This window comes from Lontra canadensis, unplaced genomic scaffold (assembly GCF_010015895.1).
Source record: "Lontra canadensis isolate GAN:19392208 unplaced genomic scaffold, GSC_riverotter_1.0 scaffold101, whole genome shotgun sequence".
Taxonomy (NCBI): domain Eukaryota; kingdom Metazoa; phylum Chordata; class Mammalia; order Carnivora; family Mustelidae; genus Lontra; species Lontra canadensis.
In genome coordinates, this window is record NW_022631095.1 from 4,534,780 (window position 1) to 4,560,111 (window position 25,332).

Here is a 25,332-nt window from a genome sequence, read left to right on the forward strand (position 1 = left end):
GCTAGGAAATGGCACAGCACTCTAGCAATCCTTTAATAAAGAAGATTCTCAAGGCTAACAGAGAGAGATGAGTGATGGGCTATTGCAAACAGGACAGGCTTTTCAGTCTCCTAAATAGGTCCATTTAGGTATCAAGCACCCAGCTTAGCTACTGTTCTCAGCATCTGCTTTGTAGAATTTTAAAAAGTTTCATTCTAATATATTATTTCAGAAGGTACAGAAAAGTGGTTCTCCAGCCAGTAAAAGGTTATCTTTCCAATGAGGCAAAAGCACCCAGATCATACAGCTGTAGTCTACCAGTCTCTAAAATTAGTACTCAAGCAGAGGTTGTAGAAAGAATTTCTGCAAAGAATGAGAGATGGGCGGGTAACATCTAACATCTTTCTCACTTTAGAATTCTATTATTTCTATAATAAATATATATATATATATATATATATAGTTATATAGTTATAAAGAAAGCAATCTCAAGGGGTCACAACAGGGAGTCCTTAATTACATAGCACACGTGGTATTCAGAAGTGCTCAGGGGAATGTAAAGGAAGGGAAGCTCTTAGTAGGGTATACAGTTTAGTTAGAGAGGATTTGTCTGCTATTATATTACTTACCCCATACTTCTAGAGGAATTTGTTTCTGGTATTCTTCATTGCTAGTTTGTGAGCAGCTCAAGGGTATGTCTTATCCAAATTGTATCCCAAGCTTTGACATGTACCTGGTATGGCAAAGGAGTCAGTATAGATCTAGAGAGTAAGATCAGCTGGACCACTGAAGGCTGAATTCTCTATTCCTGTATCAGAAATAGCAACTAAGGGCCACATGTACAGGCACTGACAACGTGTGGCATGAGACATGTGATTGCAAGATGCTACTGATTACAATCTGTGCCCCAGTTTCCGAGAGGACATCATAATTTCCAGCTGGAAACTATCTTAGAGGAGAAAAAACAATCAACAATCCTTCTACACGTCCGTTTTTCTGACCAGAGAAAATTCCAACAAGACATGATCTCTTGTCATTTGAAGCCTCTCCAACCCTTCACTCTTGTAGAAGCCTTGGGTGGCTCCATGTGATGCTCCTTGGTTGCCAAGCAGGATGATACTTCTAACCTTCACCCAACCCTCAGGAACTACAGAAATCTACTGTAAGATTTTAAATTTAGAGGTCACAGGGCCTAAGCAATAACCACACTGACACCTGGAACTGCTTTGCAGGTTGAAATTCAAGTCGTTCTAAAACACCTACAGGAAAGGAGTGACATCAGCAAAATAGAAAAATAGGAGTTTTCTACTATCTTCTCCCCAAAGAACACCAATTTTCACAATCACACATATACAGCAGTATCTTTGGGTAAATCTGGGAGTCCAGTGGAGAAATTCCAGCACACATTTAAAGAAAAAATAATCCAAGATCAGACATATTGAAGAGGATAAAAGGAACAGCTTCATTTCACCTGCATCACCTCTCCCCCAAAATGGCACAGCTAAGTGCCAAGAGAGATATTCTCAGCCTGTGATTTCTCCCACAGGGAAAGTGAGAGCCTGTGAATGAGTGCCCACCTTCCCCAGCTGCGTGGAATGCCACCAAAGTAAGACCAGAAACCATAAAACTCTTAGAAGAAAACACTGGGGGAAAGCTGCTTGACATGGGTCTTGGCAATGATTTCTTGAATATGACAACAAAAGCACAGCAAGAAAAGCAAAAATAAACAAGTGGGACTACCTCAAACTAAAGGACTTCTGCATGGCAAAAGGAAAGAATAAATTAAAAAAGCAATCTACACAGCAAGAGAAAATATTTGCAAACCATATATTTGATAAGGGTTTAATATTCAAAATATATAAAAAACTCATACAGCTCAATAGCAAAAAAATAAATAATCCAATTATAAAATGGGCAAAGGACCAAAATAGATATTTTCCCAAAAAAGCACATAATGGCCGACAGGTACATGAAAAGTTGCTCAACATCATCAATCGCCCCAGATATGCAAATCAAAACCACAATGAGATAATATCTCACACCTGTTAGAATGGCTTTTATCAAAAGACAGCAGATAACAAGTGCTGACAAGGATGTGGACAAAAGAACAATGTTCTTCCACACTGTTGATGAGAATGTAAGTTGGTACAACCACTATGAAAAACAGGATGGAGTTTCCACAAAAAATTAAAATAGAACTACTGTATGATCTAGCAATCCTTCTTCTGTGTATATATCCAAAGGAAATGAAATCAGTGTCTCAAAGAGATAATTGTGCTCCTATGTTAATTGCAGCATTGGTCACAATACTCATGATATAGAAAAAATCTATATGTCCATAGTCAGGTAAATGGATAAAGAAAATGTTTTTTATATATTATTATGATGTGAATATTATTCAGTCATGAGAAAATCCTGCCATTTGCAACAACCTAAATGAATTTAAGGGACATCATGGTAAATGACATCAGCCAAATAGAGAGACAAATACTTTATGATTTCACTGTTATGTGAAATATTAAAAAAATAAAAATAAAAAGTCTAGCTCACAGAAACAGAGAGTAAGTATGATGGTGATTACCAGGGGTTAGAGGTCAAGGAGATGGGGAGAAGTTGATCGAAGGGTACAATGAAGGGTTACAAGAGGAATAAGCTCTGGGAATCTAATATGCATCATGGTGACTATAGTTAATAATTACGTGTCGCATAATTAGAATTTGCTTAAGAGAATAGACCTTAAGCATTCTCACCACACATTCACACACACAAACACACCAGGTTGCTATGTGAGGAGATAGATATATTAATTAACCCAGTTGTGGTAATCATTTCACAAATTATACACATGTCAAATCATCACATTGTATACTTTATATATATGCAAATGAATATGTACAAAGTATATACAATTGCAACTCACCAAAGCTCCAAAAAAAGGTGGGAAATCTGGTAAATGAATGTGTTAGTGAATGAATGAACAACACAATGAATGTGAAGTGAGTATGGAAAGAATAAGATTTAATTTAGGCTAAGAAAATGTCAGAGTTCACTCCAGGAGGGGAACGGAGAAGCGAAGATACAGTAGAGGGAATAGGAGAGGATCCCAGAAAGTCAGTAAACAAGTAGCCTAACTAAAAATGAAAGGGTCGTGTAAGAGAAAAAAAGAGCCATGTGATTAAATTATGTAAAATCAATTGATTTAACATCAGAGTTCATCCAGTAGATGTTAGGAAGATGTTCTATTCTTCCAAGCAGGGAAGCAAGGATATGACTGGAACACAGAAAAACTAATCTTCAGAAATAAACAGACAACTGAAGCTCCTAGCTAAATATGGGCCAAGGGAAATGGTTTAAACCAGAGAAGGAAACTAGATTAGGCATTAAAAGGTCAGTATGTGAAAAATTTATGAAATCTTTCCTAGAGTACTTAGAAATCTATCGGTGAAGTTTCTGCTATAGAGAAGGGAATTATTTGGATCCTTTTTTCAAGGGCAGCTTCTCACCACAGTTATTGGTTTCTCTGATAACTAAAACCAAATATGCTAACTAAATATGAATTAGTAGTATGGAATTCCAAAATGTGTTCAACTGCCTAGAATAGGTTCAAACCATTATAGACCATTCAATACCACTAACAGTAAATCGACTGAAGGAGAAGAACAGAGGAAAGGAAGGAGAAGAAGGAAGAGGAAAATGAAGACTGATAGAAACTGAAATGTTTTATCTATACTATGTCCTTCATCTAAGCATAACTAAGAAAGTGTTTCTTCAAAGTGATTGGCATCTATCAGGCCCTCCTAATATCTGATTTTCTGGCAGAAAAGCAGTTTGGGAGCCACTGGGTAAAAGTATATCAGTGATCAGTCTTAACTAATTTTGCCTGGAGAAAAACAGTTTCATAGTCACACTTCTACCTCCCTCAGTAATTTGGTAGAACAAAACCTCAGCCGCAATCACCAGGCCCAAAAGAAACATAAGTCAGTAGAGAGCCCACCTCACCCAGCTAAAGCCTATTTGTATCGAAGATCAAATTTCACATCTTTGGGGAATAGCTTTCCAGATGTGGGTTGTAAGAGATGAAATTTATAGGCTGGGATAGGTGTGCTAAAGAAATAGAACTTTATTTTCTCTTTATTCTCTCTCCCCCTATTTTGTAGAAAGAGCAGGGGGGAGAACCTTAAATTTGTCCATTCAAGAAAACTTCCCTTCCAAGCATTTTTAAAATATGGGTTAGGTTTTGAGATCAGTCAATTTTGAGTTCCTCTTTCTCCTGGAGGAAATCCAAGTCCTAGAGGAGTTTGTATATCATTCTGATTTGTGGGAAAGAGAACTGGGTTACTGTCCTGGCAACATCTCGAGTCTGCCTAGTCTCCGGGAATCTTGTGCTGCTATTCAGTGAGGCATGGCAAAAACCACCTGGTCCTTTTGAACACCCTGCTGCCCGCAATGTGGAAGTCTGCATGGATAGCCATAGGTCCTTCCATTCTTCAGCCTCCTTATTCCCATCCCAGGCTTCTTCCATGTCACTGGATCTCTTGGCACTTCCACATAGGGTGCTCTGATTTTCCCAGACTACAGAACAGGATATTTGGAGGCACTATCTCTGGCCCACCAGCCTTAGCTCTCATCTGCTACCGACATGGCACCTGTGTTGCTCTGGTTCCCCTATTCTATGCCAAAAGAAGGACTTCTGGCCTAAATCTTGAGAAGCATTGAGCAAAGTACCCTGCCCTAGCATCCTCAATGTGTTCACTATCCCTCACTCCCACATTCTTCCTGAAAGAGTATAGACATATGAATGTATGTCTCTAATACGACTTATTGCCTTTCTATTCCTATTTCACCCAGGTTCTTCTCAAGTATCAACAGTTAAATTGTACTTTCCCTCCTGTTTCCTGGGGGCAAAAATGAATGAATGAATGAATGAATGAATGAACTGTTTCACCACCTAGGCTTAGTGGTCAGGGGCTACAGGGAAAAACCTCAAGTTAAAAAAATATACAGAAAAATATTTCAGAAATACTATCCTTTTACACAATGTATGAAAGCTGGTTTTTTTTTAAGATTTTATTTATTATTTATTTGACAGGCAGAGATCACAAGTAGGCAGAGAGGCCGGCAGAGAGAGAGGGGGAAGCATGCTCCCTGCCGAGCAGAGAGCCCGATGTGGGGCTCGATTCCAGGACCCTGGGATCATGACCTGAGCCGAAGGCAGAGGCTTTAACCCACTGAGCCACCCAGGCGCCCCATGAAAGCTGTTTCTTCGTCTACTCCCCTAGACTGCTAGTTCAAGAGTTGAGACTGTTCTACCTGTTTGAGGATGTTCCCAAATGGAAATATTGAGTATGTAGGAAAACAACTTCTACTGAATCAGTAAAGAAGCATCAACTTTAGAGACAAACACTAGTAGACATTTAATGTAAAACAGGGTCGGACAATGGAATGGAATAGAAAATCCAGAAATAGCCACACACACACACACACACACAAACAACTGATTTTTTGACAAAGCTACATAGGCAACGAAGTAGAGAAAGAGGAGTCTTTTCAACAAATGGTGCTGGAATAACTGGATAATTATATAAGGGGAAAAATGGACTTAAATCCATACCTGTGATAGGCAGAATATTGCCCTCCCCAAGATATGTCTGCACCCTAATGCCCGCAAACCCAAGGATATGTTAAGAGAATGAAAACGCAAGCCACAGGGGGTCGGGGGGGAAGATTGCAAATCATATAGCTGATACAGGACTTTTCTCTAGATTACATTAAAAACTCTCAAAACTCAATAATAGGAAAACAAACACAATTTTCAAAAAGACTTGAACAGATACTTCATCAAAGAAGATATAGGGATGGCAAATAAGTACATGAAAAGATGTTTGAAATCATTAGTCATGGAAAAATGAAATTTATAAGCACAAGAAGATCCCTCTACACACGAGCTGGCAAAGATGTGGAGCAACTCTCATACCCTGGGGTGGAGACGTAAGATGGTACAACCACTTTGGAAAACAGTTCAGCAGTTTCCTAAAACGTTAAACACTAGATATTTACCCAAGAAAAATGAAATCATATGTCCATATAAAGACTTGTAGATGAATGTCCAATAGCAACTTACCTGTAATAGCCCCAAAGCAGAAGCAACTTAAACGTTCATCAACAGATGAATGAATAAGCAAACTATAGGATACCGGTAGAGTGGAATACTATCCAACAACAAAAATGAATGAATTCTTGATAACACAACAACAGATGAATCTCTGAATAACGTCTATGTGAAAGAAGTCAAACAAACTAACAAAAAAAAAGTACATTCTGTGTGATTCATTTTATGTAACATTCAAGGAAATGCAAACTGATAAATAGTAACAAAGCAGATCAGTGCCTCTGGAAAAGGAGCTGGGTAAGGTCAGGACAGAGGAATTACAAAGGAGCAAAAGGAACGTTTTGAGGAAGATAAATGTTCACAACCTTAAGATGATGATTTCATGGTTGTATACATATGTCAGAACTTACTACATCGTTCACTTCAAATATGTTCCGTTTATTGTATGCTATTTATACTTCCTAAAACTCTTTTTATAATACAGTAAGAGAATTAAAAAAATATATATATGTGTGTGTGTATACACACACACACACACACACACACACACACACGGCAGGATGAAACAGTGGTGCAAACAAGTTCTGTCACCCAAGCACCAGCAGACAAGGGGAACGGGGGTTTCTTTGCCTTGCAAAAGGATGCTAAGTGAGAGCGCCAGGGGTCAAGGAAAGGAGAACCGCTTGTCCTCTCAGGCCACCTGAGGGATGTAGACTGGAGCGCGGGATGAACATCTTTGGGGTAGGAAGAACGGTTACACCTCAGAGATTTTGGAGGAGGGATCTTGATAATAAAGCCCAAGCAGGTTATTTGTCCTCTCTTTCCCCCGCCACCTTGCCAAAAGGGCCCCAAGAGGTCTGCTTTCCATCTCCAAATTTGTGTTTTGGAGCAGTTCGTTTTGTATAAAGTCGGGTGGTGTCCCACGTGTAAGCTAGGACATCCAATCAAGAGTGAAAATGACGCCTTACATCAGTGATCAAAAACTACCTCGACCATTACGAGGGAAATGACACAACACGGATATGACACCACGGGGAAGTCCCGAGTCTTAGACCTCCGCAACCACCAGGAGAGTCCAGCCTCCACAGTTCTTCCCAACGCCGCGGCCCTGCCGGCCCAGCCTTTTCCTTCCGTGTTGACTCCTCCGGGAGCGACGGGAGGAGGAATCGGCCCGGGCCCCGCCCCCTGGGCGTGCCTCTACTCAGCACCGCGCAGCCTCACCAGAGTCGCTTTACGGCCGGGGAGAGGGTGGGCCCTGGCCTTGAGGCAGGAGGCCGAGTTGAGGGGCGGGGAAAGAGGCCTTTTGCGGCAGGCCGTAAGTGACGACGTGGGCGGTGCGAGTGCAGCTGGAGGGCAGAGGAGGCGGGTTCGTGTTTCCCGGGCCGAACCGGGCTGTGGGGGGCGCGGGGCCTGGGCCGGGGCTGTAGCTAAAGGCCTGCGGTGACAGTATGGGTGAAGGGAAGTGGGGCGGGGGAGGCCTTGGGCCGCTTTGGCCTGTGGGGACGGCTGGGGGGCTGGCGGGCTGGAGTCCTGGGTCCAGGCCGGGGATCTGACCCTGGTTGGTGTTCCACTACCCTCCCCCACCCCGAACCCGCAGCGCGCCGGTCCTGTCCTCGCCATGAGGCCGCAGCAGGCGCCGGTGTCCGGGAAGGTATTCATTCAGCGAGACTATAGCAGTGGCACACGGTGCCAGTTCCAGACCAAGTTCCCCGCGGAGCTGGAGAACCGGGTACGTAGACTGACTCCCCCCACCTGCTCTGGGGCGAGGGAGGGCTCTTCAGGGACGGGAGGGAGTATGGGTCAACACCGGGCCCGCTGAGTGTCTCGCGGCTCTGGGGAGGGGCAGGCAAAGAAGGAGCCTTGGTCAGAAGGGGGCCACTAAGCATGACATGGTGCTTGGAGGAGGACGAATAAGGCCAAGCCCCCGGTGTAATGACCGTGTAGAACTCTGTGGTGCCCATGCCGGGAGTCTGTACCCAGCCCGCCGTCTTCTTCCCGGCTGTCCCCTCCCACCTCCATCCCAGGTTATTGACAGCAGTGATGAGAAACTAATTCCTGAGGTTCCAAGCCACCTAACTCAGCACGTTGTAAGCTGCATCCTCCTACCTAGCCAGGAAGAGTAATCATCATTCTCGTGACTGGCGTTTGTGACTATTGTGCTGGTCGCACTGCTCGGCACAAAGGGTTTATTAAGTTGCTATGCCAGGCAGTGCAGACAGGCCTTCTCGGAACCTGAAAAACGCAGAGCATTAGATTGGCCTGGACATGGAAAGGTCTTAGAACAAGGCCTTAGAGCTGTCACTTACAATTGCGATCACTGGGAACCACCTGTGTTTTGTTGACTTGCATATCAAAATTGGCATCAGGATATAGGTCCCTTAGGCAACCCTGCATACAGAAATGGAAGAATGGGCTGGCTGTGTTTCCTCCTCCTTCAGACTAAAGGGGGGAGGGGAGGAATATCATTGTATTGTATTTTAAAAGTGCAATGAAGTGAGCATGTATGTGTGTTTTCTTGTACCTGCATGTGTTTACCCACCTGAAGAAAGATCTTTTGGTCTTGATCCATGTTACTCTACATTGTTTCCTTTTTAGAGATCAGTTTCTGGTTAGATGGGAGCAGGTTTTGTGCTGTTTTCACCTTGGTGAGGAGGGTGAGGGACTGAGGTGATTAGGTGCACTGTGGGTGTGGGAGTAAGAAATACTGGTCATGGGATAAGTGGGTGTAGATGAGTCTGTACTAGAGAAATGTGTAGCAGTCCTTTAAAACCAGCTTGTAATAGGTAGGTGGTTTTACCTGATTGCCAACTTTGGAAAATCAGTGTATATCAATTGTAGTGTCCTTCAACATTAAGTTATTACTGTGGTCAGGTTAGTGACCTAAGTATGTTTCTTTAAGTGCAAATGAAAGATCAGGTATGCTTTATAAAGATGGTTTTTAGAGTAACTTGTCTGTGAAATGCCGTATAAATGCTGTAGTTTATGTCTCCATGTTGGGTTAACTCAGCTGGACACTGGGTGGCCATTTCCACCGTGGTTCGAAGAGGTAGAAATTGAGCAAGTTGCCTGTTGGCTCGAGCTACTGAATGTTATTTTTAAAATAATTTAACATCACAGTTAACATGTTTTACATGTTAGAGCTTGTGTGAAATGAAGCAAATGTTTTAGTTGTAAGCCTGTTATACTCTTACGCTATTTATGTACTTTTAAATCAGAGTGTAAACTATTTACCACTCTAACTTGGATGTTACAAGACTCCTTTGTTTAAAGGTTTTAAAGTCAAACTTCCAGGGCATAACTGAGCCAAATACATGTAATCAGAATCAAACATTAGCCTTCCACTCTCTGTGTGGTAGAGCCTTTACTTTATAGTCAATACAGAAACACAATGTAGTCACAGATCCACTGATTCTTACAGGAAATTGATGTTTCTAAATTCTTTAGTCCTTTTATTTCTTTGACTTCAGATTATAGCCTAGAACTGCTTGTGACTCTGAGTACTATATGGAGTGTTATTTGGTGCTGTTCAATTGTGTCTTTGAGGGGTTTGGTTTTTTTTTGTTTTTGTTTTTTCTTTTTTTAAATGTTTGGGTTAAAACACTAGTTTATACTTTAAACTGCTTAGGAGAGCTTTGATTTTTCTTTTACTGCTTGAAATCAAATTTAAATTACAGGTTTAAATTTTCCTTGCTTTGTTTGATGGAAAATTGAAAGGTTTCTGTCTTTGTTTCTACAACTTACCCTAGAAATTTACTGATTGCCCTGCCACTGGGGCTGCTTTTCCTTTTGTGAGAACATCACACTTGGCAATTTAATAGAGGAAGAAACTAATATACAAATGTTTTGTGTTACTTTAAAGCATTAAACACACATACATTTGTACCGTTTAATCTGGGAGTAAGGACAAGTTCTGCCTGTAACAAGTTTACTTTTTTTTTTTTTTTTTTTTTTTTTTTTTTTAAGATTTTTTATTTATTTGACAGAGATAGAGCGAGAGAGGGAACACAAGCAGGGGCAGTAGGAGAGGGAGAAGCAGGCTTCTCACCAAGCAGGGAGCCGAATGTGGGGCTTGGGCCCAGCACCCTGGGATCATGACCTGGGCCAAAGGTAGAGGCCCAACAACTGAGCCACCCAGGCACCTCTAACAAGTTTACTTTTTCTGTTGCCTGTTAGAATGTAATGCTTGGATGCTTAAGTACTTTGTTGCCAGGACAGTTCCTGAAGAAAGCTTTATTCTCACTTTAACCAAAATATAGACACATTAGGCACCCTTGGTAGGAGAGAAATGAGTGATCTATAATTGAAGCATTTTTTCCCTTACATACCTTTAAAAATATGTGTCTATACCTAGTTGGTGGAAATTACCTTTGACTTGTTACCTTTGACTTATGATCACTTTAAGCTTCAGCTCCATGCTTCCTACCACATAGTTCAGGAAACAAAAGTTCTGGGAAAATGAGTCTGATTCCTATTTCCTCCTGATTTTCAATGCTTATTGTTTCAAATTTATATTTGGCTCCCACTTCACAAATCTCCCAGTTTTGATGTAGCTTTGCTATCAGTCTTCAAGTATCTAAAGGACAGCACTGACAAGTGTTCTTCATAGTGGAGTGAGAGAAAAATGCCCACATTTGTTCTGTTGAGTCCTTTGCCTTTGCTGCTGCCTAGCCTGCTTTTTACCCTCTTTTCTTTTTTAGTAACTCTTCAAAGGAATTATTGACTTTTTAAATTTTTTATTAAACTTTTTTTTTTTAAATCCTTCACCTTGGATTTTTTTTTAATGATCTATGATTTACCTCCATCCTAAAAGCACTATAATCTTGGAATAACTTGTTTAAGAATTCATGTTTCTGGTATGACTAGTAATTCTGATCTAAAAAGAAATAAAATGTCTCCAAGTTGGATCCCATGGCTTTGAATCACACTGTATCCAAAGAAATGTAAATAATTCATAGAACTTTTCTTACCAGATTATAACATTTTAGGTAGATCAAATGTGCATTTTTTAAATTATTTAGACTTTTGTGGATTTGCCAGTGTGACAAACTGAAGGTGTTAACTTGGCCATAACTAGTAAAGATAACAATTTGTTATAAATATTTGTGCATGAAGTATACAAAGTCCATTTTCAGGGAATGAGAACTCTGACATAGATTCCCCAGATGACCATTCTTCAAGTGGTGGCTCAGTGCAGGAATGCTACCCTGACTTCTTGCTCCATCTCCACCCACCCAACCCTTATCAGAAACTCTGAATATTCTGGGAAATTAAAAGTAGCTCCTTTTGAAAAACAGGAGAGCTGCCACCACTTTAAAGTTCATATTAAAGTTTTTCATGCCATTGGCTCTTTGAGTCCTCAATAGTTTCTCCATACAAAGGACAAAACAGTAATTACAACTGCCTCTAACTCAAAGGATTTTAACTGCTTAAAGGTGATGATCATTAATTGTTTTACATTTTTTTTAAGATTTTATGTATTTATTTGGCAGAGAGAGAGAGCACAAGTGGGGGGGGGGGCGGGTAGCGGGCTCCCCGCTGAGCAGAGAGCCTATTTGGAGATGTGGAGATGTGGAGCTCAATTCCAGAACCCTGGGACCATGACCTGAGCCAAAGGCAGAGGCTTAACCCACTGAGCCACACAGGCGCCCCAATTGTTTTACATTTTTTAAAAATTATATTCTTGGGTCTGTTTTGTCTCAAACTGTATATTGAAATTATTTGACTTTTTTCCCAGTCTGTTTCTATAGAAAGACTTAACAAAAGTGGGGCACCTGGGTGGCTCAGTTGGTTAAGCCTCTGACTCTTGATTTTGGCTCAGGACATGATTTCAGGGTTGTGAGATTGAGTCCCATGTCAGGCTCCACACTGAGCATGAGCCTGCTTTAAGAGTCTCAAAAAAAAAAAAAAAAGACTTCATAAAAGATAGAATTTATATGTAAGGAGTTACTCCTTTCAGGAGCAAAGCAAATGTGTGAGAGAAGGCCTAGATTAAGGACAGATAAATTGTCTTTTTTTGCCAAGAATGACAGTGTTACATGAAATACTCCGCTAATGGATAAAAGTTGTAAGGTACAAGCTTTGAGGTTTGAAATCTACAAAGTTAGGAGAAAAAAAGTGAAAGCAGGAGATTAAAGTGAAGATGGATGACAGTGTTAATATTAGTGTAAATGTGAGATAGTGGTGTCAGTGAATAGAAAGATAATAGGAATGACTTGGTGTGAAGACCTGTGTGGTAGTTTGAGATTTTGTCTCTGTGAACTTTCAGTAGATTCCATGTTTAGGGACTTAATTTAAGATTACTTGCTCTTAAGAGCGAGAGAGGCAAACCAAGAAACAGACTCTGAGCTATAGAGAACAAAACGGGTAGTTACCAGAAGGGAGGTAGGTGGGGGGATCAGTGAGATGGGTGATGGGGATTAGGAGTGCCCTTGTAATGAGCATCAGGTGTTGTATGAAAGTGTTGAATTACTCTTTTGTGTACCTGAAACTATTATTACACTAATTGGAATTTAGATAAAAACTTTTAATAAGATTACCTGCTCTTTTGAGATAAAGAGACCATCTCCTTCCTTTTGTGCCCCCACCATATGCCTCCACCGTAGTACTTTGTCAGTTTATTATGTTTTTATGTTTACATACCTGTTCTGCTTTCATGACTGTCAACTCTTGGAGGACTAAGACAGTGTCTTACTCATCTTTCTCTAAGCTGTCTTAACACCTGTCTGATGGTAGGTGCTCAGAAAATGTTGATGTAAGTGAATGGAAAGTTGGAAGGATTATATAATTTTTTTTTTAAGATTGATTTATTTCAGAGAGAGAGCATACTCACAAGCGGGGGCCAGGGTGGGAGGGCGGTGGCAGAGGGATAGCGAGAGAGAGAGAGACTCTCCAACAAACTCCCTACTGAGAACAAGAGCCCAACATGGAGCTCGATCCCATAACCCATGAGATAATGACCTGAGCCAGAACCAAGAGTCAGACACACGGTCAGCTGAGCCACCCAGGTACCCCAGGGTTGTATCATTTTATGAAGTTAATTGATACTCAGTATAGAGAATAAAGAGATACTGTCTTGAGTCTTGAAGTTATCCAGTGTCCATAAGAGGGATAAGATTAAACAAAGACTAAGCAGTTTTAGTAACATAGGTCCCCATTTCATCACCTAAAATGTTTGCCAACTAGTGGATAAGAATGTTGACAAAATAGCAGAACAAATTAGTGATAGCAAGCATTAGTGAGTAGTTGATCTTTTTTTTCCAAAACTTATTTTTAAATTCTTTTTTCCATACAGATTGATAGACAGCAGTTTGAAGAAACAGTTCGAACTCTGAATAACCTGTATGCAGAAGCAGAGAAGCTTGGAGGCCAATCCTATCTTGAAGGCTGTTTGGCTTGTTTAACAGCATACACCATCTTCTTATGCATGGAAACTCATTATGAGAAGGTAAGGCTACCTTTGTTTTCACAAAATCTCTTAAAATCATAAAAAAAGGTGAGTTGTTGACATGTTTATATGATGACAGTTGCCATTAAACTTAAAGGAGCATGTATAGTAATAATAATTCAAATTTTGTTGTTGTTCCTGTGTCTAGAGCACATAGTAAAGAATCCTGAGTCTTTCAGAAATTGGTCAAAATTGATCAGTCAACATGAAGTTGACATACCAGTGTTCAAATTGGCTTACACTTAAGAAGACTGTGGAAAATCTATATTCTCATTCTGTATAGCTTTCTGAGAATCCTCTTGTTTTCCCCAAGTCTCTGTCTTCAGTTTTATCTTGTGACCTGAGTTCTTATATTCTCTTTCCGTCTGCCTGCTGGATCTGTTGTTGCCAGCTTCTCAGCTTCAGTGTCCAAAAGGCAAACCTCGCACCTCCCCATTTTGTGTAATAGCACCCTGCCTTTTTCAGTACCATCTTAAGGTGTGGAGGATGGAGAAATTATAAGTTGTCAAAGCTGAAATATCTTCCATTTTCTCATTCATTAACTTTTCATGATTTCCTCTGCCACTGTTCTAATATGTGCCCTTATTACCTGTCTCTCAGACTATTTGAAATAGTCTGACAAGTTTCATTTCTTCCATTCTCTTATTTTTCCAAACCATCTGTTGCTGCCTTCATAAAACACTATGTAAGTGGGGTGGCTCAGTCAGATGAGCCTCCAGCTCTTGATTTCGACTCAGGTCATGATCTCGGGGTCCTGGGATTGAGCCCTGTGTCGGGCTCTGCACTCAGCAGACAGTCTGCTTGAGATTCTCTCTCTCGCTCTCTCCTGCTGCGCCCCTCTCTCCACTCGCATGCACTCAAAAAAAAGCAAAAATCACTGCATTACTTCCTCTAGTACTCTTACAAAGTCAGAGGCCTTCCCTGGCTTCTCATTTACTAACAATGAATAAAGTCCAAGCCCTTTCTCCAAGTGACCTCCAACTTATCTTTCCAGCTTTGTCTCCCACCCCTTCTTTACTTTATGTTTTAGCCAGACTCATTCTCTTGCCAGGCAACCTCTGAGGTTTTTCTCCACCTATAGTGCCATTCTTCCCCCATTCAAATCTCCCCAGTCCATTAGATCCTCCTGTCATCTCACTTTTCCTTATTCTTCAAATCAGATTCTTTCTCACGTTTGTATCCCCACAATATTTTGTTTATGTCTCTTTTCCTGGCATTTAACCTGTCTTGATTTTGGAATGTAACAGTTTACATTCTCATTTGCCCTTCAAGGATGTATTTTTCTTGGGTCAAGGACAGTGCTTTAACCATTTTGTGTCCCTCTTCATGCCCACCACCATGCCCTGAGATGTTTTAGGCACTCACTGAATGCGTTTTGAAGGAATTTAAGTTAATCACAGTAAACCCCTAATATATCATTTAACTTTGAGCATGTTTAGCAACTAAAATGCTATAAGGATATCTGTATTACAGATTATACCCTACCTAATAGAAGTGTCCCTGTGATTGCCATGGACTCTATATAATGGAAAGCAAATACAGTTGCAGCTGAAGTATTTTTGAGAGTCACTGGCTAAAAATACTGCCATATGCTTCATTAGCATCCTGACATGAACTGTCTTAGTGTTACTAAAAGGGTATATTTAAATAACTAAATTAGTAGTTAATATATATTTTTCCATATCCTACAGAGAAGCAGCTAACTTTCATTCCTTCAACATTCAAAAATCAAAAGTTTTAAAGGATCAGTATCAGCTTTCAGTCTGCAGCTTCTCTTTAATAGTACATTCGCTGAGTGAAGGGACAAGGGATTCATTCATTTGGTAAATATTTATTGAAAGCCTACAATGTGCTAAACAGTGTGCCAGGGATGTAACAGAATAGGGCAAACATGATTGCTGACCTTGTGATACTTATAATTTAGTGGTAATGACTGATGCAAAGGAAACAAAACAAAGTAAATTATAAATGGTGATAAGCATCTTGAAGAAAACAAACTTTCCTGTGATAGAAAATATTAGGAGAGACCTAATTTAGATTGTGTGGTCAGAAAAGACCTCTGAAGTGGTAACCTATAAGTGGCTACATGAAGAATGCAAATCCTGGGACCATTCAGGTAGAGAGATTAGTGTTTGCAAAGGTCCAGAGAGCGTGATGGGTCCTGGGAACTGTAAGAAGGCCAGTGCGGAAGGAGAGGAGAGAGGGGCCATAGCGAATTTGGAGAGGTTAGGAGGAGCTGTAGAATGTAGGAGTGTGTAGTCCATAGAAAGATGTTCGGATTTTATTTTCAGTGCAGCGGGGAAACTACTCAAAGATTTTAAGTGGAAGAGTGATATGATCAGATATTCATTTTAAAGCAATCTCTTTAGGGGGGAAAAAAAGTATGAAAGTGGAAGTAGGGAACCCAGGTAGGATGCTCCATGGAAATCCAGGCGAGAGATGATGAGTGCTTGGACAGGGAATGGAGCAGTAGAGATGGAAGGAGGTGAACAAATTCAAGGACTATGGTGATAGTGGCACCAAGATTTGATGAGGAACTGAATGTAGGAGGGGGTCGGGCTGAATTCATATGGCTGGAAACTAGTCCATGGGGGAATGTTCATTTAAAGAAGTGTAGGACATGACCAATTTAAGGTAGAATTACAACTTCTAGAGAATTTTGTTCGTGCTTAGTGGAGTATTAGTTGAGTTGTCATTTCACTATAGCTTTTACATTTGTTGATAAAATTTTAATTAACTTTTATTTATCCGTGTGCATTTGCTGAAATAGATAGATACCTCCTTCTAATGTCAGTTGTAAAAAGAAATTGGTAATTGGGTGCTAGCCAAGTCAGTTACATTAATTATGGGATCATGACAAATTAATCTCTCTAAGCCTGAGCTCTCAACTGTAAAATGGATGTTAGAATTAATGTATTTCCTCACATATGGTAAATGTATAATAGTGTTCTCTTAAGATGAATTTAAAAATTAAGTTAGTGTATATACATATATATGTGTGTGTGTGTGTGTATATGTATATATATATATATATATATATATATATATATATATATATGTTTTCCAGGTATAAGTAATCTTTTTTAGCAGCTGCTAACTTAATTTAGCTGCTTAAAACATTTAGCAGCTTTTAATTAAAATCCCTTTAACTATGGCCGCACCTGGCTGGCTCATTTGGTAGAGCATATGCAGCTTGTGATACCGGAGTTTTAAGTTCAAGCCCCACCTTGGGCATGGAGCCTACAGTCAATCAACAAATAAATATCCCTTTGATTATTAATCTTGAAGTTCTCTGTATCAGGAATAGAGTGGAAATTGGTCCTAATATATGTTTTATCTTGGATTCACAGGCGATATAGAAGGTACTACTTTGTAAGTCTAATCAAGGTTTCTTTCTTTATACGGAATATTACAAAGCAAGTAAAGACCAAATAAAATTAGGGACGCCTGGGTGGCTCAGTTTGTTAAGCATCTGCCTTTGGTTCAGGTCATGATCTCGGGGTCCTGGGATCGAGCTCCCATTGGGCTCCTTGCTCAGTGGGGAGCCTGCTACTCCCTCTCCTCCCCAGCCTCACTCATGTACTCTTGCTCTGCTCTCTCTCAGATAATAAATAAAATCTATAAAAAAAAAAAAAAAAGGACCAAATAAAATTAGTCAAGAAACCAAAATTTAAGGTGTGGCCACATTTTTTGAAGTGGGTGATTTTATTTTAGAAACTGGACATGAGTAACTAGATGATGCCAAATGAATAACTGGAATGGTGCTAATTAAGACTTACACTTTTAAAAGAAAATAGTAAATGTATATTTGTAGTTTTGATACAGTGATACTAGAACACAGCTTCCCTCCTAATCTCCAGTTTGTCCCTTAGGAATTTCTATACTATTATTTTCCATTTTATGAAAGGACAGGATTGGGTCAGTTAGTCTGTATTGTTCTAAACACTGAAATTTTTAGTCTACAAATAGTAAGCCAAATATAATAGTGCTTACACTTTGTCATGTGGGTTAAATTTTTTGAAATTGTAAATAAGCCTTTTAAAACTCACTAGAACAATCATGCTTTTTTTTCCTATAATGTGCTGTTTATTGATTTAAAATGAAGATAAAGACTTCAGTGTTATTTCTCTATTGTTGCTGCCCATTATAATTAGGGAACAAATGGGTTTGTAGAAGCTTCTCCTCTCAGTAGCTGTCTGCCTTTTTCATACCATCCCTTCTGCTTGTGTGCTATAATCTGTAAAAGGAATAAATTGTAAGCAACCTAGTTATTTCTGAAAGTACTAAGATCCTGCTGTTCTCACTTAGCTTCACTTAGGATATTTTTTCTTGAATGTCTGTATTTTTTCTTGAGGGTTTCTCCAGTTTAATATTCTCAAGGAGGATAATAGTCTTTACGGAGGTTTGATTGTATTTAGCTTTGTAAATATTATAGAGATTGAGGTTTTATTGAGGGTATAAGGATAACAGATAATTTTGTTGAGTATTATAGTTTGTTTTGACATTGATTTACCAAAAATAATAAACTATGGCTAAAATGTCAACATAAAGTTTCTTGGGAGTAAGAACGTTACTTTGTCCTGCCTGAGATGCAGTATGAGTTTACTCATGTTAATGCTTTTTTGTTGCTAAAGAGACTAAGAGTTTAAGAGCATCTTGTTTAAGACAGTCCTGCCTTCACCAGAGTGGTTTAAGAGGATTTGGAGCTTATGCAAAAAGAAAACATTGTTTTCTTTCTGAACTGATACCTAAGTGCACATGAATGTTATTAACGTTTAAATAAAAACGTTGCACAACAGAGTTACCCTTGAATCAAATAAAGGCATGCTGTTTCTTTGCTGGTAACCTGTACCCAAGGAGAGAGGAGGAAAAGCTGTTCTGAAGGAATCCTTTCTTTGAAACCAGCCATGCAAGCACTTTTCTGACTGTACCCCGTAGTGGAAATGAATGGGAGTAAGGGTAGACCAACTCTCCAATTTCCAGTTCTGGCAGGTGAGCTGAGGAAGAAATTGGAGAGAAGATTGAGGGTCCTGAGTTGGGCACCTTTATGGGCTACTTCCTTCTATTCGTTATTTTAGCATGATTGACAAACTGATAGAAAGATAGTGCTTAAGATTTCTTTTTTTGCCCATAAAAGACCAAACATCACTCGAGTTCTTTGGGAGTTGAAAATAAGAGAATGATACTTGTATTATTACTTCAGATAATTAGATGAAAAAAAAAAAAGTTTTCTTTAGAATTGGTATTCTTAATTCACTACCTGAAGAACCCTGCAGATTGCTCTTTTAATAACACCATGCTCTTTTAGAACATGAAATTTAGTATTCCCAAAGATGCAACTTGAATAAACTTACTTAAATTTTCTTTTCCTTCAATAAGAAGATTTGTTATGCAAACTTAGTGTTTTAAATTCTAAATCAGCTTATACTACAGCACCTATATTGTAGCATCCTAATTTTGTTAGTTTGCCCTGGTACATTATAGACCCATACTTAATTTGTTTCTTAATCTCTAACTTTATCCTCATACAGTTCTTTTTTTCCCTTATGTTGTGATCACATTTATCCAAGATTTCAGCATATGCTGATAATATGAATCTAAGAAAATGTATAGTAATTAAAGAACTGGATCAAAGCCTTTTTGAACATTAGAGCCAAAAAAGGGTTATGATGACTTTGAATCTGAAATAAAACCTGTAACTCTTTGATTTTGTATATAGCTACCAAGATTTATTTTCTTCTACCTTATCTGTCTCAGAATTGCCCTTATTAAAGCTAGAGATTTGGCAATTTCCAGAAGTTCCTTTGTATCCTATCTGGCTTTTGTCTACATTTGCTTTGACTTTTACAACCTTAATTCTAAACTTATAAACCAAAGTTCCCATCAAGGACGCAAGAGCAGACTACAGAGTAGCATTACATGCAGTGGTGGAAAGGATATAAGATGCTTGTCATCAGAAACTCCATAGCAGCTGTCACATGCTTTACAAAGGAAATAAATTTCTAAGTTTTAAACTAATTGGGCTATCTCTTGTTAATGGGCCAACTTTGTATCATTACTTAAAATTGATGAAAACATTCAAAGGAGGGAAGCAGCCGTTCTTAAGTGTTAAAGGGAACGCCCAAGAAGTACCTTGGTGTCACATTAACAACACTTGATGAGTGGGAAAGAGAAAAGTACAACCAACTTTTGTGTTTATAATCACCTACTTATTTCTCTATATCCAGGATTGAGACGACAGCAGGTAAGAAGGAGGGACTGGCACTCATGATTTTGTACGCACTGGTACTTCCGCCGCGTTGAAGATTGTGTGTCTTGCAGAGTCCATCAGGCTGTGCCATATGTCGCACACAACCGGTGTGTGCCAAATACTCACAGCTGTGTCCCTTCATGCGAATATCCATTTCTTGTTTTAAAAGCTAATTCCACTGCCTGAGTATTTTGAGATCCAGCTAATACTTAATGGGAAATCTGATGACATTTGTTAAAAGCTATGGTATTTCCTTCCATCAGGTTCTGAAGAAAGTGTCCAAATATATTCAAGAGCAGAATGAGAAGATATATGCTCCCCAAGGCCTCCTCCTGACAGATCCCATTGAGAGAGGACTTCGAGTTGTATCTTTTTTTGTCCAGATCATAAAGTCTAAATATCTATAAAAAGAAAATTTTGACAGTACTATTTGGCATCAACTAGAGAGAATTTAGGTCCCTTCTCTTGTGTTTGCCCTAGGAACCTTCTCTGAATTGCTTACCTACCTTAACCCTCCCGTCTCCAACATTTTTCTTAAAGCACGTCTCCTTCCTTTGCATCATGCAGGTCTCTGGATTTTTTAATATTCCGGTTACCTTCTTTCCTGGTGGTTCTGAGGGCATCTTGTAGTAATAATGGGGGTGGCATGAGTAATGCATTTCAGCTGCAGAAACTCTGAACCTAAAGCTTCTTTGAAATGCATAAACTCATAATGTGTGGTGAGACTTGTCATCCAAATGAATTGCAGTTCCATGGGTTCATTGGACTAGTTGAAATCAGTTACAGCTGCCAGATGTATAATTTCATTACCTTTGACATACTGTGCATATTTTTAGAGGCAGTAAGCTTTGAAACTCACTAAGTGAATTTGGTAAATAAAACTGCAAAAAAACTAATTTAGCTTGATAACTGGAATCATGAGTAAAATAATTTTTTTTAAAAACCGAGGTCAGATAATCCCAGGCCTTCCGGCTGATAATAATTTCAGCAGTTTTATTATACTCTGTGGCAGTGGTTCTTAAACTCTTAGAGGTCATGAACCCTCTCCCAAGAAAAAGTTTGCAGATAACTACAGGGCATTTTGAACCCCTGAATTCATTACCTTCTTCAGTTCTCAGCTAAGAACCCCCTAGTTCTACAATATAGCATCTTTTTTCAGAATTCTTTTTCCCAAAAAATAAACAACATTTGGGGGCGGTGGGTGGGGGTGGGGAATTACATGTAGAGTACTACAGGCAGTTAGATTTCTTAAAGTTTTTTGCAAGTTGGAGAAAGCATCACGTCTAACTTAAGTAGGAGAAATTACTAATAATTCAAAAATGAGCGAAGGAAATTGAAAGCAAAGTCTGCGCAGATCATTCACATCATCTTTCCACAGTCCCCTTTTATACGTTCCGTTCTCCAGTGTGTTTTCTTAACAGCTATGCTGTTTAGATTGAAATCACCATTTATGAAGACAGAGGCATGAGCAGTGGAAGATAAACCATAGAATTAAAGGTAAAAAATTATATGATTTATGTGCAGTTTTTGTCATTTGTAGCATGCGTGAGTTTTCTTCCCTGCATGGCAAATAAATGATTAGATAATGACATATTGTGTATTGGCTTGAGATTTAAAATGTATATTTAACCCAAAGTTCTATTTGGTGATCTAGAATTTAATCCTGATTTTCCCCCTCTGTATTGTTTTCAGACTGGTTTTATTATTACTTTGTTTTGCCGGGTGTTTTTTTAAGGGAGAAGGTCTTGTTTTAATATTCAAAACAATCCTAGACATTTTGCATATAAAAATCATTTTCACTATTGCCCTGCCTGTATGATGAATGGCTTTAATAACCAAAGAAACATTTCAGAGTGGAGGGGAGATTCTGACTATTTCTTTTATTTAAGTGGCTTCATTGCCCTATAGAAGAAAATTTACCCTGGTGGTTAAAACCATAAATTTAATTATTTTGTTTAGAACATTTATGTTCTTCTGTATCCATATAATGACCTTGAAGAAATGAGAAACAAATCAGTTAATACTGGTAGGAGTGTAGATGCAGAATCATGTGGAAACCATAGTCCATTAGTACAGCCTTCTAAGTAACAGAAAATCATACTGTACCGTTTCTGCCAGTTCCAATCATTTATACTTTCTACAGAGAGTGTTCTGCTGCTGTACTTTCCTAATTGACTGTTTGCAGGTGTTTGTCACTAAAAGGGAGCACAGAAACAGATCCAGACCTGCTCCTCCTTCCAAGGGCAACAGTAATAATAACTGCCGTTTCGAGGGCACCTGCTCTGTGCCAGGTGTTCTGCGAATGGTATGTCTCCTTACAAAAAGTGTGCCGAGTATTTCCTCCATTTTAGAGATGAGCAAACCGAGGTACAAATAGATGGAGCGGTGTTCTCAAAGTCATTCAGTTTAACACAGTTTGGGATATGAACCCAAATTTGGTGAACCATAAAACCCCTGTTTTTACACCATATCTCCTATAAGCACTTGCAGCAGAAGAAACATGGAGAGAGGGAAGAGTTCATCAGATTATTCTAAGTGTTTATCCTCCCCTTTTCTTTTTCAAGACTTTCTTAAAAGATCCATTTTGTCTACCCCTGTACAATTTATCAGATCCTGTGAACCAACCAACATTCCAAAGCTGCCGTCTTTTAGCACTAGTGAAAGTGGCACCTGAATTCTTTGACTTTGAAAGCCAAAATCTAAATAATGACATCCTCTGCCATGTATTTCCTTTCTTTAAAAAGGTCTTGTTTGGGAACACTTAGTTTTACTTGCTCATAGACTTTGTCGTGTACAGTTTCCAAACTGACACTTCTCAGTGGAGCAACCAGGAACCTTAATGTGTGGTTTTTGTTATGTGCTATTGGAATAAGTTTGTTTTATCGATTGCAGCTGCCTTGACTTGGCACAACCCATTTGTCATGACTCATTCTGCAGCTATTATTGCTAAATGTAATGTTTTTCTGGGGTGGTGTGGGGTTTTGAGCAATTAGACACCAGAGACTAATCTATCAATAGCCAGGCAACTGTGAAATTTTGAAATGGGAAAGATTTACATTAGGAACTTCTGGATAGTTTCATGAATGCAAATATTTCTGTTCAGTTTAGAGCTGCATGTTCCTCAGGCCCAGGATCTAGTATGGGCGGAGGTCTTGGTGGAGGGGGTGATACTGTAAGAATAATTAATTCAGTTCTGTGGTTTTTCTTAAGTCTCTAAGGTTTCTGTGCAGGTTGAAGAATTACATGAGAGTTAATGATTTAGCCAAAAAACAAACAAATCATGGAGATGGCCTTTATTAAAGATGTTTAAAATCACTCTATTAAAGACTGATAGAGTTTTCTCTTTGAATTGTCTTTATTTAAAAATTGGAACATAATCATTACTTGGTCACAGTAAATGAGCACTGATAAAAATAGCTAACTTTTGTGGGTGCTCATTCTGCACCTGCACTGTTCTCAACGCCTAGTACTGATCATCACAGCGGCCCTACAAGGTACGTACTATTATTCCAGTTTTCTCAGATGAGGAGAGTCAGGCGCAGAGAATCCAAGTTACTTGTCTAAGACCGAAGACTAGTAGGTAGCAGCCAAGGTGGCCTGGCCCCAGACTCGCTGCTTCAGCCCGTGCTGTGCTACCTGCCTCTTGTAACAGGATTGTTCAGAGACTGAAATATCCAGGGCTTGTGTTTCTAGACTGTTGAGCTATGTGGTTGCTTAGTCAATTAGTACAGATCCAAGTATTCTGTTAGAACTGAGGAGCTCCTGTGAGCTGGTGTAGGACAGATGTTGTAGAGGTTATTTTAGCCTCCCTTTCTAAAACTTCTACTTTTCGCATCTGACTGCAGATCCCACCTCCAGCTGGGACCCTCATCTATCCACTGGCCGATCGCAGAGTGTCCCCTACCTCCTCTCCAGAGCATCATTCCTTTGTATCTGCTGCCAGAGCCACGGTGCCATTTACTCCAAGGACTAACTTTCTAAGATTCCACACCTGGAGTGACCTCTAGTCACTCAGCATCCACTTTGTGTCTCCAAATTGTGTAGGACTCTGTAATCTTTTGATTAGTTTCTGAGAAAACACAATGAAGCATTTCACTTTTTTTATTCAAAGCCATTAATAAAACAGGCCGTTGGTTAGCCCAACACAAAGTTTCTTTCTTATCTGCCACCAGTACCAGTGGTTCTCTTCATTCCATGGGCCAGCTTCCCAGGTGGCTCTCAACTTCCAGTCACATCTCAGCCAGTGTTCAGTCTTATTTCCCTCAAATTCATAAAATGCTTTTCTCCAGGATTTTGGTGAAAGGTAGTCTGTGTCTGTGGTTTTGCTAATGCATCTCCCGGATTTCAAAGAACTACCAGTTTTGCCATGACTAAAATCTTAAAGATCTGTTTCTGCTGTTCAGTTTCTTAAACTGAAACTCATTGGAAAAATAATGTATGATGTTATTTGTTTTATGATAGTAATTATTCTTAATTAAAGCAGTATTTAATGCAATTTCCAGTTATTTTTCTTTGGAGAATTTTGTTATTATTGCATTACCTTGAATGTTGGGAAGATGTAGTATGTGTTGCGTGTTCCTTACAAAAATAAGCAAGCACAATAAAGTGGATGCTAAACCATCAAACATAAATGTCCCTGCTGTGTCCCTGAATGTGTAATAAGCAAGTATAATAAATATTTTAATTATAGTTTTGTTATAAATATAACTTATGAGAAAAGAAATTTGATAGGAATAATACTGTATATTGCTAATTTTTAACTGTCCCTACTGGCAAACCTTATGATTCATAGACTTTCCTCATATACAGTATTCAGTGCACAGAAATCTTATGATTGGTTCAAATACAGTAAGTTAAATGATTTCCAACTAAAACTCTCAAATCTGAGTCAGTGTTTCAAGTTCTTTTGGCTGTATGTTCTTAGTATCGGGGTTTCTTATGCCCTTCCTTCATCTTTGGGGTTTGAGAGCACTGTTTTGGGGAGAAAGTTCAGAAATATATTAGGAGAGAATGAAACAGTTAAAAGTTTTACTTTCAGAGATACTGTAGGTGCTAATACTGGATTTAATCTTTCAGATTTAATTTCTTTTATGGATCTGTTAGTTATTCAGTAAATCTCATCAGTCTGTGTAATATTTTAATTGTATAAAATTCCTTTGTTACTTTAGAGCCTGTAATAGTGTGTCTGTCTGCCTTTTAAACCTGTTGCAATAACTTTGCTGAAATAAGAACACATTAGTAAAACTTTTCTTAAACAAATTGTCTCTGTGTCATATCTGGTATGGTTTGGTAAAGTGATACGGCATTAAATTTCGCAGGTAAACAATACTACTAGAATCAGTGCAGCTTAATGTTTTCCAGCAAACATCTTACACTCATCACACTTTTCCACTTTTTACATGCTTTGTCTCCTAAGAGACAGATATGTTAGCTAAATAGATAAAAACAAAGAAATCATCCCTGAGAGTCAAAAATGTATTCAATTAAAGAAATAAAAAGATGTTTCATTAAGAATAAACTATCAGTTATTGTTACTATCTTGGATCATCT

General features: G+C 39.0%; 1 protein-coding gene across 2 annotated transcripts; it reads left to right on the forward strand.

The window, feature by feature from the left end:
* Positions 1–7,329: 7,329 nt before the first annotated feature.
* GOLGA7 (golgin A7) lies at positions 7,330–25,041 on the forward strand. 2 transcript variants are annotated; one of them, XM_032837977.1, is made up of 6 exons: positions 7,330–7,454; positions 7,686–7,817; positions 13,380–13,532; positions 20,046–20,147; positions 21,217–21,279; positions 23,628–25,041. In XM_032837977.1, exons 2-5 carry the CDS (start codon positions 7,707–7,709, stop codon positions 21,262–21,264), a joined length of 414 nt encoding a protein of 137 aa, XP_032693868.1. In that variant the 5' UTR covers positions 7,330–7,454; positions 7,686–7,706; the 3' UTR covers positions 21,265–21,279; positions 23,628–25,041. The 2 variants fall into 2 exon arrangements, with proteins under 2 accessions (XP_032693868.1, XP_032693866.1); XM_032837975.1 differs by having other exon boundaries at positions 7,354–7,454; positions 21,212–21,279.
* Positions 25,042–25,332: the final 291 nt, after the last annotated feature.